This window comes from Gopherus evgoodei, chromosome 4, assembly GCF_007399415.2.
Source record: "Gopherus evgoodei ecotype Sinaloan lineage chromosome 4, rGopEvg1_v1.p, whole genome shotgun sequence".
In the NCBI taxonomy this organism is placed as follows: domain Eukaryota; kingdom Metazoa; phylum Chordata; order Testudines; family Testudinidae; genus Gopherus; species Gopherus evgoodei.
Genome location: NC_044325.1, coordinates 134,701,386 through 134,715,668, shown reverse-complemented (window position 1 = coordinate 134,715,668; position 14,283 = coordinate 134,701,386). Strand labels below are relative to the sequence as shown.

At 54.3% G+C, this 14,283-nt stretch overlaps 1 protein-coding gene across 1 annotated transcript; it reads right to left on the bottom strand.

Moving 5' to 3' along the window:
- Positions 1–10,418: 10,418 nt before the first annotated feature.
- On the bottom strand, positions 10,419–13,726 carry PHLDA3 (pleckstrin homology like domain family A member 3). The gene is made up of 2 exons (XM_030562666.1): positions 13,149–13,726; positions 10,419–11,443 (listed from the first exon to the last, which is right to left on the bottom strand). The coding sequence occupies exons 1-2, from the start codon at positions 13,498–13,500 to the stop codon at positions 11,319–11,321; spliced, it is 477 nt and encodes a 158-aa protein (XP_030418526.1). The 5' UTR covers positions 13,501–13,726; the 3' UTR covers positions 10,419–11,318.
- Between the last annotated feature and the right edge of the window lie 557 nt (positions 13,727–14,283).

Below are 14,283 nucleotides of genomic sequence, written 5' to 3'. Positions count from 1 at the left end.
AGAGGCCTGTAGCAGGGTGGACCCCTGCTCGGGTTAAAAACAGCCTTGGGAAGGGGCTGTGGCTGGAGAAAGCAGCCTTTAGGCTGGGACAAGAAGCCTGGGCTGATTGGGGAAAGTAGGCTCAGCTGTGGCCATGCTCCAATCAGGCCCAGCTGGCCCCTATAAGAGGCTGTGAGCCAGGAGCCAAGACAGTCTCTCTCTAGCTATAGAAGGAGATGGGCCTGGCTGCAGGGAATTGGACATAAGGTACCTGAGTGAAGCAGGGCTAGGGAGACAGAGGAGCTCCAGCCTGGAAAGCCCCAGGCTGTGGTCTAGCATTGGGCTAACAGGTACTGGAGGTTGCAGAGGGCAGCCCAGGGCTAGGTCAAGGCAGCAGGTCCAAACCCTCCTTGCCAGTGATGAGTAGGCTGTGACTGCAGTCTGCCCCAGGGCATGGGGCTAGACAATGACTGGCAGTAGCCATATACTGAGGCAAGATGCGGATAGAGAGTGGGGGTTCCCTGGGGAGGGGAGACCCTGAGAGAAAGGGGGGGTACTGCCAGGGGCAGCACCCAAGTAAAAGGGCACCTGGTCCAGGGAGGGACATGGGGCCAGAAGACAGACAGATCACTGGCCTGCAGAGGGCACTCTGGAGCTGGAAACTGAGCTAATTCCCAAAATGACCAGCAGGAGGCGCCCTGGGGGTGAGTCGGCCTGTCTACAGGCCCTAAGCACTGAAAAGATTATAGTGCCCCCCAATAAGTAATTCAAAATAAAAACAATACTATACTGTAAAATAAAACTTTATTTTTCAAAATGACACAAAACTTATATGTATGTTGAAAATAAAATAGCTTCTTTCTAGATTTTCTGGTTGCAAAATTCCGGATAAGTTCATCGAAACTGACTCGACAAAGCATGTCCGCTTCCATACACAACAGGGAAAGTGAATCAAGTCTGTCCTGACACATTGTTGTTCTCTGAGGGTTTTTTATTCCTTTCAGCTGAGAAAAAGAGCGTTCTGCAGAGCAGTTAGTCATCATCAATGTTAGAAAAATACATAGTGCGATCTCTACATTTGGAAATACACATTGTATTCCACCTTTCAGTATTGTGTCATGAAGATCAATGTGACTGAATTTCATTTTTCCTGTTTCATTAAACTTTGTTCGCATATAACAGTGGAACTGCTGTACTTCTCCACAGAGATTCATGTCTAAGTCAAGAGGGTATGAGTCAACTAGCTTTTGAGAACCTTGTGAATATTGTTCGTCAGATAAGTCCATATCATTTAGAAAAGAAAATCTACTTGATACGTCTTTGTACACTTCACTTCTCCTCTTCATATGAGTTTCAAGTGTATCAATTATAGCCAGGGGCGGCTGTATGTATTTTGCCGCCCCAAGCATAGCAGTCAGGCAGCCTACGGTGGCATGCCTGTGGGAGGTCCTCTGGTAATGCGGATTCGGTGGCACGCCTATGGGAGGTCCTCTGGTAACACAGATTTGGCAGCACGCCACCAAAGTGACAGGACCGGTGGACCTCCTGCAGGCATGCCGCTGAAGGCAGCCTGACTGCTGCCCTCACAGCAACAGGTAAGCGCCCCCCCTCCACGGCTTGCCGCCCCAGGCACATGCTTGGTGCGCTGGTGCCTGGAGCCACCCCTGATTATAGTGTAATAAGTAGATAAGTGAAATTTGTCTCTAGGATTCAATGCTGTTTCTGTCGCACTGCTATCATTTGGTTGTTTTTTCCTGATTCGCTTGCGGGACTGGGCTTCTTTGTAGTTAGTATCAGGCAAGATATCTTTTGATATGTCTTCAAATATTTTGAAATCATTCCTCAAAGTGTGTAAGAGGTTATAATAATTGCTAATAATTGTCAGACGTCGGCACATGATTTCAAATCCAAATCTTTTTCTTGGAGAGCTTGACTTGTGCGGTAAAGGTGTTGTAAAATTTCATTCCACATGGTCAACATGAATACAAACTCTAGTTTTTGCATCTTGTTTGCAATGTTTTCTGCCTCTTGTATAGCTTCTCCCTTTTGTGATTGGTCTTCAGCTATACTTTCTAATGCATCCACAATCTTTGAGTAGGACTCCAGAACTGCACTTGTTGCCACTGCATGTGCCTCCCAGCGAGTATTAGAAAGAGTTTTCAACACATGATCATTGCCCGAATGTTTTAAGAACTGCCCGTTGGTGTGTTGAAGCAGAGAAAAATGTATAAAGTAACTGGACTGCTGAGAGAAATCTTACTGCCACCGAACAATGATCAACAGCACTGCAGCCAACAAGATAGAGAGTGTGCAGCACATGGTACGAATATGGCATATTTGTTCTGTTCTAAAAGCTGCTTCTGCGTTCCTTGATGACGCCCTGACATGTTGGCAGAAGATTGACCTCTGCACTTCGAGAAATCTATTTTGCAAACTTGGCACAGATAGTGCAGTACTTGATTTGCCATTTCTTCACCAGTGTGGCTTTTCAAACTGAGGAATGTTATAAATCGTTCAACTGGTTTTACCTCTGTGGGAGACACATATCTTAGTACAATACTCAATATGTGAAAGATCAGGTGTAGAGTCGACAGATAAACGGAAGTACCCAGCAGTACTTATTTCATCCACAATAGCTGAATGAACTTTGTCACTCATTAGACCGATGAGTTCATCCCATATTGTCTTGGACAAGTATGATGGGTTACTTTTGCCAGCATTCTCATATTTTGAGATATGGCCTGCTAAAAATGGGTCAAACTGAGCCACAAGCTCCAACAATCCCAAAAAATTTCCATTCTGCAATGATCCAAATGTGTCATTTGATCCCCAGAAAGGCAGACCACGTTCAGCTAATGTTTGAATAACAGCTATAACACGCTGCAAGACATGTTGTCAGTATTCACACTCCCCTTTAATTTGTTCTTCCAATTTTTGTGTCAATCCAAAGCCCTGTTTTCGATTTAAATATGTCAACACTGAATCTCTGTGAGTAGTTATTTTCATGTTGTTCAATTAAAACACTATTCCGCCAGTCACTAAATCCATCTGCACCAAACTAGGATGTTGAAGGTTTGTATGCGAAAGTTTGCAAACAAAACCGTACACAGACCCTGTTGATGGTGAATACAGTAGCCATTCTTGAGTGTATTTCTCACCATTTGCTTTCATGCTGAAAAATATTCTTTGTGGACAATATCTTGTTTGTTTGCCATTCGCAGAAGTCCGACGTGATTTTTCAAATGGCCCAGTGTGGTGCTGACAGTCATTTGGTCCACGGCCTATCCAGCAAGCTACATCATCGGTACTGAAATCAACCCACATACCAGGATCTTTTCTCCTATTATTTACAGCATGAGCAGGTTCAGTCTCTGGCACATCCACACCTTCTAGAACAATGTCTGTTTTACTACCAGGAGTAGGATGATCAGTTACAGTCTCTGATTTTCTCACATTATTTCAATCTACGTTAGTAGGACGCCCCCCTGGTTTACATGGGGATAAATAATAAAAAGAGAACAGAAAAACGAGGGAGTAGTATGTAGTGGAGTGTAAGGAAATCTAACAAAGTTCTGATTTTTCCCATGATGACTACTTTAGATGGTTTTTTTTGAAATATCAAATTTTTTCCAAAAAAAAATCTGATTTTTTTGGTGCCCCCTGCTTTGTTGGTGCCCTAAGCACGTGCTTAGTCTGCCTATTGGGTAATCCAGCCCTGAGTGGGTTTAGTCAGATGCTGCAGCTTAGACCTGAAGTCTGTTCACAGCCCGACTGGGCGGGGAGGTAAAAAAGGCCCCATTAGCTTTACAGAGTCCCAGAATGGCTAGGAGTCAGAGCACAGGTGCAGAGGATTGCGGAGCATTAGTGTGAATGGGGGGATAGCTTTTCCATCTGTGCTTTCCCTGTCTGTATAGCTGGGTACCTGTGTTGGGGCTATAAGACAAAGGGACTTGGGCAGTTAGGGCTAGTGGTTAGAGCAGGAGTCAGCAGCCAAGGGTCAGAGCTAGATTCAGGAATCAGAGCTGAGGGTCAGGAGTGAGATAAAGGTAGGAGCAGGGCTGGGGGGCAACAGGCGCAGGCGCTATTGCAACCGTAGGCGAGTGCTCTGAGCGGCCACTGAACATCTGCTGCTGCTGGGCTTAGGAGCCAGTCTGCTGACTCTTCAAACCCATCTGGTGGGGCAGCCAATCAGGCAGCCTGTTACAGGCCAGCTGTGCTCATTAGGTTGCCCTAGGCTGCAGGGCCGGCTTTAGCAAGTTCGGGGCCCAATTCGAACAGTTTCAATGGGGCCCCAGCATGGACGACTGAAAAAAACACATAAAAAACACAAAAAAACACGTGGGGCTTGTACTCACAGGGCAGCGCTCCTAGTCTTCGATGGCAGGTCCTTCACTCGCTCTGGGTCTTCGAGGGCACTGAAGGACCTGCCGCTGAAGTGCTGCCGAAGACCTGGAGCGAATGAAGGACATGCTGCCGAAGACACGGAGCGCCGCCGGGTGAGTAAAAATTAAAAAGGAGCCTCTATCCAGGGAAGGGATTCTTGGCCACTTGCCACACCTGGTGGCCCTGCCAATGGGCGCAGGGCCCTCTTAGGCGCAGGGCCCGATTCGGGGGAATTGGTGGAATTGGCCTAAAGCCGGCTCTGGCTCCCACCATATGTAAATCCTATTTAAGGCAGGAAAGTGAGTTACTCAAGGTTCATTCATTCTTTACTGAATCTCTCCCCTCCCGGGATGACTTCTGAAAACATCTAAGGAACAAAGGCCATGGCTACACTAGAGAGTTGCAGCGCTGGTGAAGGGGTTACAGCGCTGCAACTTAGGATGTGGACACACTTGCAAAGCACAGCCAGCGCTGCAACTCCCTGGTTGCAGCGCTGGCTGTACACCCGGTCGAGCCTCGGGTGTAGCGATTCCAGCGCTGGTGATCCAGCGCTGGTCAGCAAGTGTGGACCCCACCAGCGCTTTTATTGACCTCCGGGGTATAAGGAGGTATCCCAGAATTCCTGTCCACAACAAACCGGAAGAAAGGGAGAGTTTGGAGTTCAGCCGAACTGCTTATTTAAAAAACAAACACAGCTCCTGTTTGCTGAGCGAGCGGAGGCAGGCAGGGGAATTACTTTGGAATGTTCACAGCTGTTTGCTTGAAGAGAGAAACAGCACGCTCACACGGCAGAGGGGGAGGGGGAAGTCCATGTTGAGCAGATGCTTATCTGGTCTGACAGCTATTTAGGAGTGCATAATTTGCATTTAGTGAATGAAAGAGGGGTGGGGGAAGGGGGTCAGAACTTTTAAAATGATTGAAGGTAGGCACTGTGTGTCTTCCAGTCCTTAGAACTTGCAAGGCAGGGAGCTGAGAACAGTGTCAACTCCAAAACTCCATTCTGTCTGTCTCCTCCACGCTCCCTGTCACATTCCACCCCACCCCCCTCTTTTCAAAAGCACGTTGCAGCCACTTGAATGCTGGGATAGCTGCCCACAATGCACCACTCCCAACAACGCTGCAAATGCTGCAAATGTGGCCACACTGCAGCGCTGGTAGCTGTTAGTGTGGCCACACTGCAGCGCTGGCCCTACACAGCTGTACGAACACAGCTGTAACTACCAGCGCTGCAGAACTGTAAGTGTAGCCATGGCCAAAGATGTGGGCAGGGGGAAAGGATTGAGCCTATGCTGGAAAATGTGTCTGACCTGTGAAAGAAATACCTGGAGTTCCAAGCTGCAAGCAAGAGCAGCCTGTCTTCAAGAATGTCTGCAATCAGCCTAGAACAACATTTAGGGTGAGAAATACTACTGCTTGTAACTGGTTTTGTTAGTGTGTTAAGCTTAGTTTGCGTGTTTGTTTTATTTGCTTAGTCATCTGCTTTGATCGGTTGGCCATCCCTTATAATCATTTAAGATCTATCTTTTGAAGTTAGTAAACTTGTTTTTGTTTTCTCAAAACCAGTTTGTGTATTCATAACTGGAGGACAAAAAGCTGTGCAGATCTTCCTCCCCATTGTTGGAGGGGGCGAATTTCATGAGTTTATGCTGTGCAGTTCTTGGTGCAGCACAAGACAATACACGTTTGGGTTTACTCTCCAGAGGGGGTGGGCACTTGAGTGCTGGGCAATTCCTCAGCTGAAAGCCTTCCCATGCAGAGCTGATTTCAGTGTCTGTGTCTGTCTGCAGCTGGGTGTGTCCCTACCTGTTTGTGTGCTGGAGAAGGCTTGAGAGCCTGCCTCAGCAGCCAGTCAGTCCCCAGCATGACTCCTGTGCCTCATGCCCACCCCTTCAAGCCAGCCAGTCCCCCAGATCAGACCTCTGTGCCCTGCAGGGCAGACTCCATACCCCATTCCCATTCCCTAAGCTACCCAGCTCCCAGTCTCTGCATCAGATCCCTGCACCCCATTCACACTCTCCTGAGCCAGCCAATCCCTCCCAGGAGCAGATCATAGTCCTTTCCCATGCCCAACCCCCTGAGCCAGCCAGTCTCCTGCCCTGGGGTGGGATCAGACCAGAATTCCCTTGAGGGGAAAGGCCCCTAGATTCTTGTTGGTGCACATGAAAGGAGACTGATGATCAACAGATGGCTCAGGCAGTGGGGCTAAGGAGGGCTTGGGGATGTTCGAACACTGGGAGGCGCTCACGGACAGAGGACTGGTCTCCTGGGATGGATGCCACCTGCGTGGGGAGGGAGATAGACTTCTGGGATGGAGGATGTTACAGCTGAATAAAAGTGCTTTAAACTATGAACTGTGGGAGAGACAGCTGGGACACACTCACTTAATCTCCAGGCCTGATTCTCACACTGAGCAGGAGGCAAATCATGTGGGAGAGGGCGCAGCAGTGGAGAAAGGAAGGACAGAAGGTGAGAGAATGGACGACAAAAAAAACAATAGTGCCAAGGGCACCGACACTAACAGTCAGGCAGGGCCCGCTTTAGGAAGTGCGGGGCCCAATTCGAACAGTTTCGATGGGACCCCGGCAGGGATGACTAAAAAAAAACCACACATGTAAAAGAAACAGGAGGCTTGTGTTCACCAGGAGGTGCTCCCAAGTCTTCGGTGGCACTTCGGCGATGGGTCCTTCACTCGCTCCAGGTCTTTGGTGGCACTGAAGAACCCGCCGCCGAAGACCCAGAGCAAGCGAAGGACTCGCCGCCAAAGTGCCGCCAAAGACCCAAAGCGCCACCGGGTGAGTAAAAATTAAAAAGGCTCCTCTAGCCAGGGACAGTGAGAAAACAGGCTGCGTGCAGAGGGGGACCTGTCCCCTCCCAGGAAGTGTGTGCCTGACTTGGCTTATGTGCATGTATGTCACTGGCCTTTGCTGAGGAGAATGCCTGTCACACGCTCAGGCCTACGGCTGTGACACTGATGCGCTGCAGAGGGCATGAGTGGGGCTGGCAGCACTGAGGAAGCTACAATGGGGTGTTTCAGAGTCCCAGCTGCAGAATGGGCAGGACTTGCCTAGATACACGCACACAGAGTGAGCCTGAGTTCCTGATGGGAGGACCCTGGGCCTGCTCTAGTGCCCCATCCCCAGCTGGCAGTGAGTTTACAGGGACCTCGGGGGGCGAGGAACCACCCTCAGAAGTGGATATCATGAGGAGCTGAGACCAGCTGTGCACCGACCACATCCTTAGGGGCCAGCAGATGGGATGTGGAAATGCCCGTGTTTCACCAACAGACTCACTCCGTTCTGGAAATAGCTGAGAGCGTGCACCTCCATCTCCTTTCAGGGCTGAGTGATTCATGCCCAGCCCAGCCGAGTGGGAGGAGCAAGGGGAGTGACGAGAGCACACAAAAGGCATGAGTCTTGCCTCACACCTTGGTACCGTTGCAGCTCATAGAGGTCAGCGCAAGCCTTGGCTTCGCTCCGGATGTGCATGGAGCCCGTCCCCTGCGGTTCTGGTGCAGATGGTCTCACCCACCCACACTTCCCCTTTGGGGGAGTGACCCCTCTGGAGGTATGCTTCCCATTCCAGAGGAACCTGCCTCTGATAAGAAGCTGGCACCTTGACCCACATTCGTACCTGCCAGTGCCGCGCTCCACGTCCTTTCTGCTTAGCACCTAAACAACGTGCCTGCCAGGAGCAGCTGGAGAGAAGAAGCCCTGGCCAGACACAGCACATACCGCAGAGCTGTGTTTTACAGACACAGAGCGAGAACCAGACGCTTGAACGTGTTTTTTAAAAGCCCAGAAACCTGGTCCCTGCAAAGCCCACAGAAGCAAAGCTGCGATGAATGGCGAGTGCCCAGAGCAGCACAGGCGATAGAGAAACCCTGCTTGTCTCCCCATGGGGTTCCAGGCTCACGCAAGGTTCCACCCTCCTTCTGCAGGGTTCCAAGCTGCAACTTCTCTGTGTTCTAGGCTGTCTCCCCACTGCATTCTGGAGGGCCACCTCGCAGAGCTCCAGACTGCCTCCCCTCATGGATGGCTCTGCAGCCAGCCAGGCCCAGGGACATCGAGGGGTGATGTTAATCCTTCCCCGTTCAACACACCCTCCTGCGTGAGGCCAGAGCAGCATGGGGGGCAGGTGTTCTCATCCTGACTGTGAGAGCTTTGCAAAATACTTGTGTCAAACTCAAACCAGCTGGAGCAGAGCAGGATTTGGGGGCCAGTGTTTTCCCAGAGCTTCACCCAGGCTGTGGGCACTCGGTGAACAATCTGGGGAGCCACCAAATCACACCCTGAGCCACCACGGCCACTCTCCCACCAGCAAGGCCCAAGACCTCATTGTTACTCAGAAGGATAAGAAAGGTTGAGGGAGTGCCATGCCATACAGGGCAAGAACCATCTGGCACTAGGGAACTGGCCTCTTACTGCCAGGCCCTCAGTGAAAAGTCCCAGGGTGGAGGATGCTACATGGAAGTGGTGGTTTATCAGCCCCTGCAAAGGGAACTGCAGAAGCACCCTTGCACAGGGGGTAGCCTCCCCCTGCCTACAGGGTCAGCATGAGGCCTGGGCACTCCTGTAATGCCACCTAATCCTGACTGTGAAGCCACAGCCTGGCACGGGGGAATCCTAACGCCAGGGGGGAGTGGGCTGAGGATGACCACAGTCCCGCTGGCTCCCTGCCCCGCTGCTGCTGTGTTTTCTAAGCTGTTTGCCACCTCTCAGGTCTTTGAGACCCTCCATTGATTCTAATCTCAGGCTCCCAGGCTTCATCTGAGAATCCCTCCTTCTCCCTGGCAGTCCAGCAGCCCAGGCCACTGTGCAATGACAGGGCAGCGCAGACTGGGGAAGCTAGAGAGACCCCCTGGATCTGTCTGTGACCTGCAGCCCCCTTTGCATTCATCACAGCCCAGGCTTGTCTCTGCTGTAGCACAAGGGACACTCCATGGGTCTCCTTGCTGTGGTGTACTGGAAACTGGTTACAAAGGACAAGCCATCACTTTAAGCTTGAGGGATTTCCTGGTCCTGCTTGCAGGCTAGGAGCCTCAAAGGGAAGCTGCGTGATCTGCGTCAGTCAGCAGTCTGGAGAGAAGCAGCCTAGAAAATGATGGGATGAGTTGTGCCTCTCTGCCTTCAGGGAGCAGCCTGCTTTGTCTCTCTCTCTGGTTTATTACTATGAATTCTCAGAAATAAAGGAGTGGGACATTGCAACCTTCCAGCAAGAGTATTTGCTTTTATCTCACTTCTCTGTGTGCAAGCCATGAAACAGAACATGTCCAGTGCTCCCCTTCAGATTGTTACACCTCTTGTTCAAATGTTTTGTTTCAATCCCCAGCGGTCATTTTTAATCACATAAAAAGCCCTTTACAAGGAGCATTCAGGACATGACTGCTTTGGGCCATCAATCAGTTCTCTTCTGTCTTTGGGGCAAGGTGGCCACCCCCTACCCAACAAATGATCACAGCAGAGGAGCTCTCCCTGTAACATTTATTGGTCCATGTCACAAAATTACCATTGAGCTTGGCCTTCACATGAAGGCCCAGGATGGGTACAGCAGATGCAACAGAGGGTCTGTGGCAGATGGGGGGAAGCCCAGGGCCAGAAAAGCAGAAGGCTGCAGGTCAGGATTGAGGGACATTGGTAGAGCTGTATGTGGGGGAGCCCCTGGCTGGAATAGCAGGGGGCTGCGAGTCAGGGCTGAGGAGCATTGGCAGATCTGTGCATGGGAGAACTTCCCCAGCACACTGCTTGTGTCAGACTTGTCTCTCCGGGAACCTTCACCCTGCCTCCGTTCACCCCAGACCAACCTCTACAAGGTGAAGACGCAAACCAAGCAGCAGCAGCGTGCGGAATGGGCACCATTCCAGACACAAACCACTCTTTGCTGTCAGCGGCCCAGGTGCCCGCATTATCAATTGTCCTGACACACCAACCGGAGCGGCTCCAGGCCCTAGCACGCCAAGCTCGTGCTTGGGGCAGCATGCCACGGGAGGTGCTTTGCCGATCGCCGGGAGGGCGGCAGGCGGCTCCGTTGGACCTCCCACAGGCGTGCCTTCGGTGGAGCCGTGGGACCGGCGACCAACAGAGCACCCCCCGCGGCAAGCCACCGTGCTTGGGGCAGCAAAATGTCTAGAGCCTCCCGACACCAACAGCAGCGACTCCCCATCCTGGCAGGAGAGCTGGCCTGACCCAGTGGGGCAGGGCATGCGAGCACTTGCACCCTCTGTTACAAGGGGAGGAATTCATTCGGGGCTGTCCTCACAAACCCTCTGTCCAGACAGGTCACCGGCTGAGACAGGCTGGCACCTTCTCACTAAAGCCTGTCATCACACAGGCCCCAGCCAAACTGGGGAGCAGCACCACACAATCACTCTGTCCAGGAACCCGCCCCCACCTACACCTGACATCCCACCGGGCTCAATCGCTGGATCTCTAGCTACTCCAGTCCCGCAGGAGAAGAGATATAGGACAGCTGACTTCTAGTTCAGCACAGCCCCAACCGGCTCAGCTACGGGACAGCTTGTCGCCAAGGGATGCGCCTGTGGATCACGAAGATGCCTGGCTGAGCCTTGACAGTAGAGCCAAGGCAGGTCCGGCGGGCGGGATGGGCTCCCCAGCTCACTAGCACGGTTGCGTCCCTTCTGGCATCCAGCCAGCAGCAGGCTGACGAAGCGCAAAACAATCCTGCTTTGGTTCTTGCTTTCATCCTGGGCTTTTATCCCTCAGGTGCTCCCCTTCCTGCCTCTCCTGCAGGTCTTTGACTGGGCCAGTGGGCCCCGGATCCCTGGGCCAAGCTATACGGAGCGCTTGGAGAACAGTGCAGCAGCCTATGGCCGTTGGGAAGCAGGAATGGCCCTGCAAGGAGGGGGGCGGTTCTCAGCAGCTAGCGGCACACGTGGTCCAGCTTATCGGGCCTTTGGCGCTGAAACGCCTGCTGTCCCTCTTGAAGCCAGGGCCCCACTTTCACTCACAGCCAGGCACTCCGTTCTCCCCGCCGGTGGGCGAGTGCCCCTTCACCATCTCCGTCCTTCCCTTGAGCCCCTCTGGGTCTGTGGCCTGGCCGCTCGGGGCCGGGTCGTACTGGAACGCTGCCAAAGGGAATGCACCAGTTAGCGAGGGTGGCTGCCCAGTTAGCGAGGGGACTGGCTGGCATGGGCACCTGGGAGCTCATCTGGGCATTGAGGGGCCCAGCTCAGACCTGGGGTAAGTGGAATAGACTCTAGGGAAGTGTATGGGGGCATTCCAGCTATTTACATCCAGGGGAATCTGGCCCCAACTTGGGTTTAGGCCAGAGGAAGGAGCTGAGAGGGGGGCACACAGGGCTGTGATATAAGCCATTGCTTGCTCTACCTGAGCCAGGACAGATGGAGAGCCCAGGCCAGGCCCAGAACAGGGGGAAAGCAAAGGTGGCTTGAAGCCCCCCCTCCCTGACCCAAACACAGGAAGGGAGTAGTGGAGAATTGGGCTCCCAGGCACCCTGCAGAATCAAGCCCTGCTTTGGGGCTGTGGGAGCAAAGAAGAGACCCGAGGGTGTTTGCCAGCTTGAGAGCTCCAAGTTCCACAGCAGCAGCGCTATGGTCACCATAGCCACCCTGAGGGCCAGGGCATGCTGAGAGGGGACCTCTCCCATCATGGGGATGCTGTCACTAGCTTGTGGGGGCCCTTGCCCCACTCACCGGGCAGAGTTATCAACTCTCCCAGCCCTCATGGAAGTGGTGCCAAGTGCCTGAGCAGCACCACAGAAATCAGCCAGGGGATTGGCGCACATGCTGGAGCAGGGTCTAGGAGCCAGGTCCGGCTGCTTCCCATCCAACCCACCTCCCCCCACACACTCCAATCCACTGTGGAGCTCAGGACTGCTCCAGCCAAGGGGATCTGCAGCCGCTCCAACACCTGCCCAGGCTGGAGCATGCCCAAGAGGCAGACAGCAGGACTTGGCACATCATCTCCAAACCAGGGGGGAGGGAGTTAGGGCATTGGCAACACACTCCTGAAACAACTGGGCTTGCCAGCTGGGTTCCCAGGTCAGCAGCATTAGGGTAAAGAAGGCAGGCTCCTGTAGCAGGGCTCTGGCACAAGGAGAGGAGTGACTCTGCTAGGGGATCATCAGCCCATGGACAGGTTCCAGGCAAAGGCTATGGAAACCCTGTGAGCTCAAGGCAGCACCTGGCACTCGGTGGAGGCATGATCTGTGCCTGTCCCCCTCTCACCCTGCCCCCCCCCCCCAGTGCTGCTGTGGTGGGACCATCCTACCAGGCCAGACAGAGGCACTGAAATTCCTCCCCACCCAGGCAAGGAAACAGCAGCTCAGGGGCCCTTGGGGGAGGTTAGACCCCGACTGGCACAGTGTAAATACATGCAGCACCCGCAGCTCCCTCTGAAATCCAGGCGACTTGGGGGCACCCCAGGAAATCAGGCGATAGGCCCCGCAATGAAAACGGAGAGGGAAAAGCAGGGTCTGGAGACAGAGGGCTGGGATGGCTCTGGGAATTGCAAGCTGACTGGCACATCACCCTTGGCATGGACAGAGTAAGGCCCAGCACAAGCAGGGGGTGAAGGCAAGACTCAGCAGAGACCCCTCTGGGGTGAGCTGAAGGAGCGGCCCCTTTGGCTGGTAGCAGCGGTAAGTTGTTATCCTCCCGGGAAGTTTCCTTCCTCGGAGACAAGGCGGTTCCAACGCAAGGAAGCGCGGGCTGAGCCCCGGGTTCACCCCGCTGTCCTTGGCACGGATCGGTCCCCTCCCCCGGTGCCAGCCCAGGGCGCCCATCCCCGCAGGGTCCGGCCCGGGCTCACCCGCCCCGCCGCCGTGCCGGGCCCGCACGCTCTGCATGGCCAGCCGGTTCTGGAAGCGCACCAGCCCCAGGCCGATCTCGGCGCTCCAGCCGGGCTCCTCCCGGGGGCCGCGGAAGTCGATCTCGCGGCCGCTGTGGGTCACCACGGTGAAGTAGACGTGCCGCCGCTTCCACTCCACGCACTCCACCGCCCGCATGCGGGCGAAGCCCAGCTCCTTGCAGCGGGAACCGCCGGGCTGGAAGAACCACAGCCCCTCCTCGGTCAGCAGGCAGCGCTTCTTCTTCCAGCGCTGCAGCAGCCCCCCGCTGCGCTTCTCCAGCACCCCCTCCTTCAGCACCTGCGAGGGGGTCATGGCCGCCGGGCCGCCCCCCGCCGGGGCATCCCCCGCAGCCCGGGCTCCCGGCTCTGCCTGGGCACGAGAACCGCGGCCCCTTCCGCTTGCAGCGCAGGGCAGCCAGGCGCGATCCCCCGCGCTGCTCTGCCCGGGCTGTGTCGGTGCATGCCCCGGCTCTACGCCCTTCCCCGGCAGAGCCTCGCCCCACGCCCCTCCTGCCTGGCAGGCACCCTTCCCAGCCAAGCGCAGGCCGGGCCCGGCTGGGGGCGGCCTCTGCGCGCAGCTGGGATTCATTCACAGATTGGCACACAGGCGGCTGGGGAGGGAGGCGGAGCAGCCCCAGTTCCGCCCCAGTGCCTTTTGGGCAGCCTGGCCTTTCCTTGCTGACGGGCAGCTGCAGCCCCTCGGTACAAAGGGAGTGTTAGTGGGTTGCAGGGCTGATGTGCCAGTCTGAGGCCCGAATCATTGGCAGGAGGGCAGCCTAAATCCCTTTGCTCAGCAGCAACCTGAATCCAGGAATGGAGCTGTTTGCACAGCAGGGGAGCTAGGCCAGGGTCTGAGTCATTCCCCTATGGCAGCCCTGCTGGGTGGGGTCTGAGACCGGTGTGTGGCAGCCGTGCCAGACAGGGGTCTGCCCATATGACCATGTCTCAGAGGCCTGGTGCACCCAGCCACTGCCATGCCCCTGAGAATGAACCCCAGCAGCAGGCAGGCCCAGTGGCCCCAGATACGAGCAACCTAGGGGGGTTGTGTGCAGCTTTGCCAGCCCCCACACATTGGCTTGATCAGTTATTTCACATA

Coding starts and splice junctions, on each gene's coding strand:
- PHLDA3 (XM_030562666.1), bottom strand. CDS start 13,500: ATGACCCCCTCGCAGGTGCTGAAGGAGGGGGTGCTGGAGAAGCGCAGC. Junction 11,444..13,148: donor CCGGCACGGCGGCGGGGCGG/GTGAGCCCGGGC, acceptor TCCCTTTGGCAG/CGTTCCAGTACGACCCGGCC.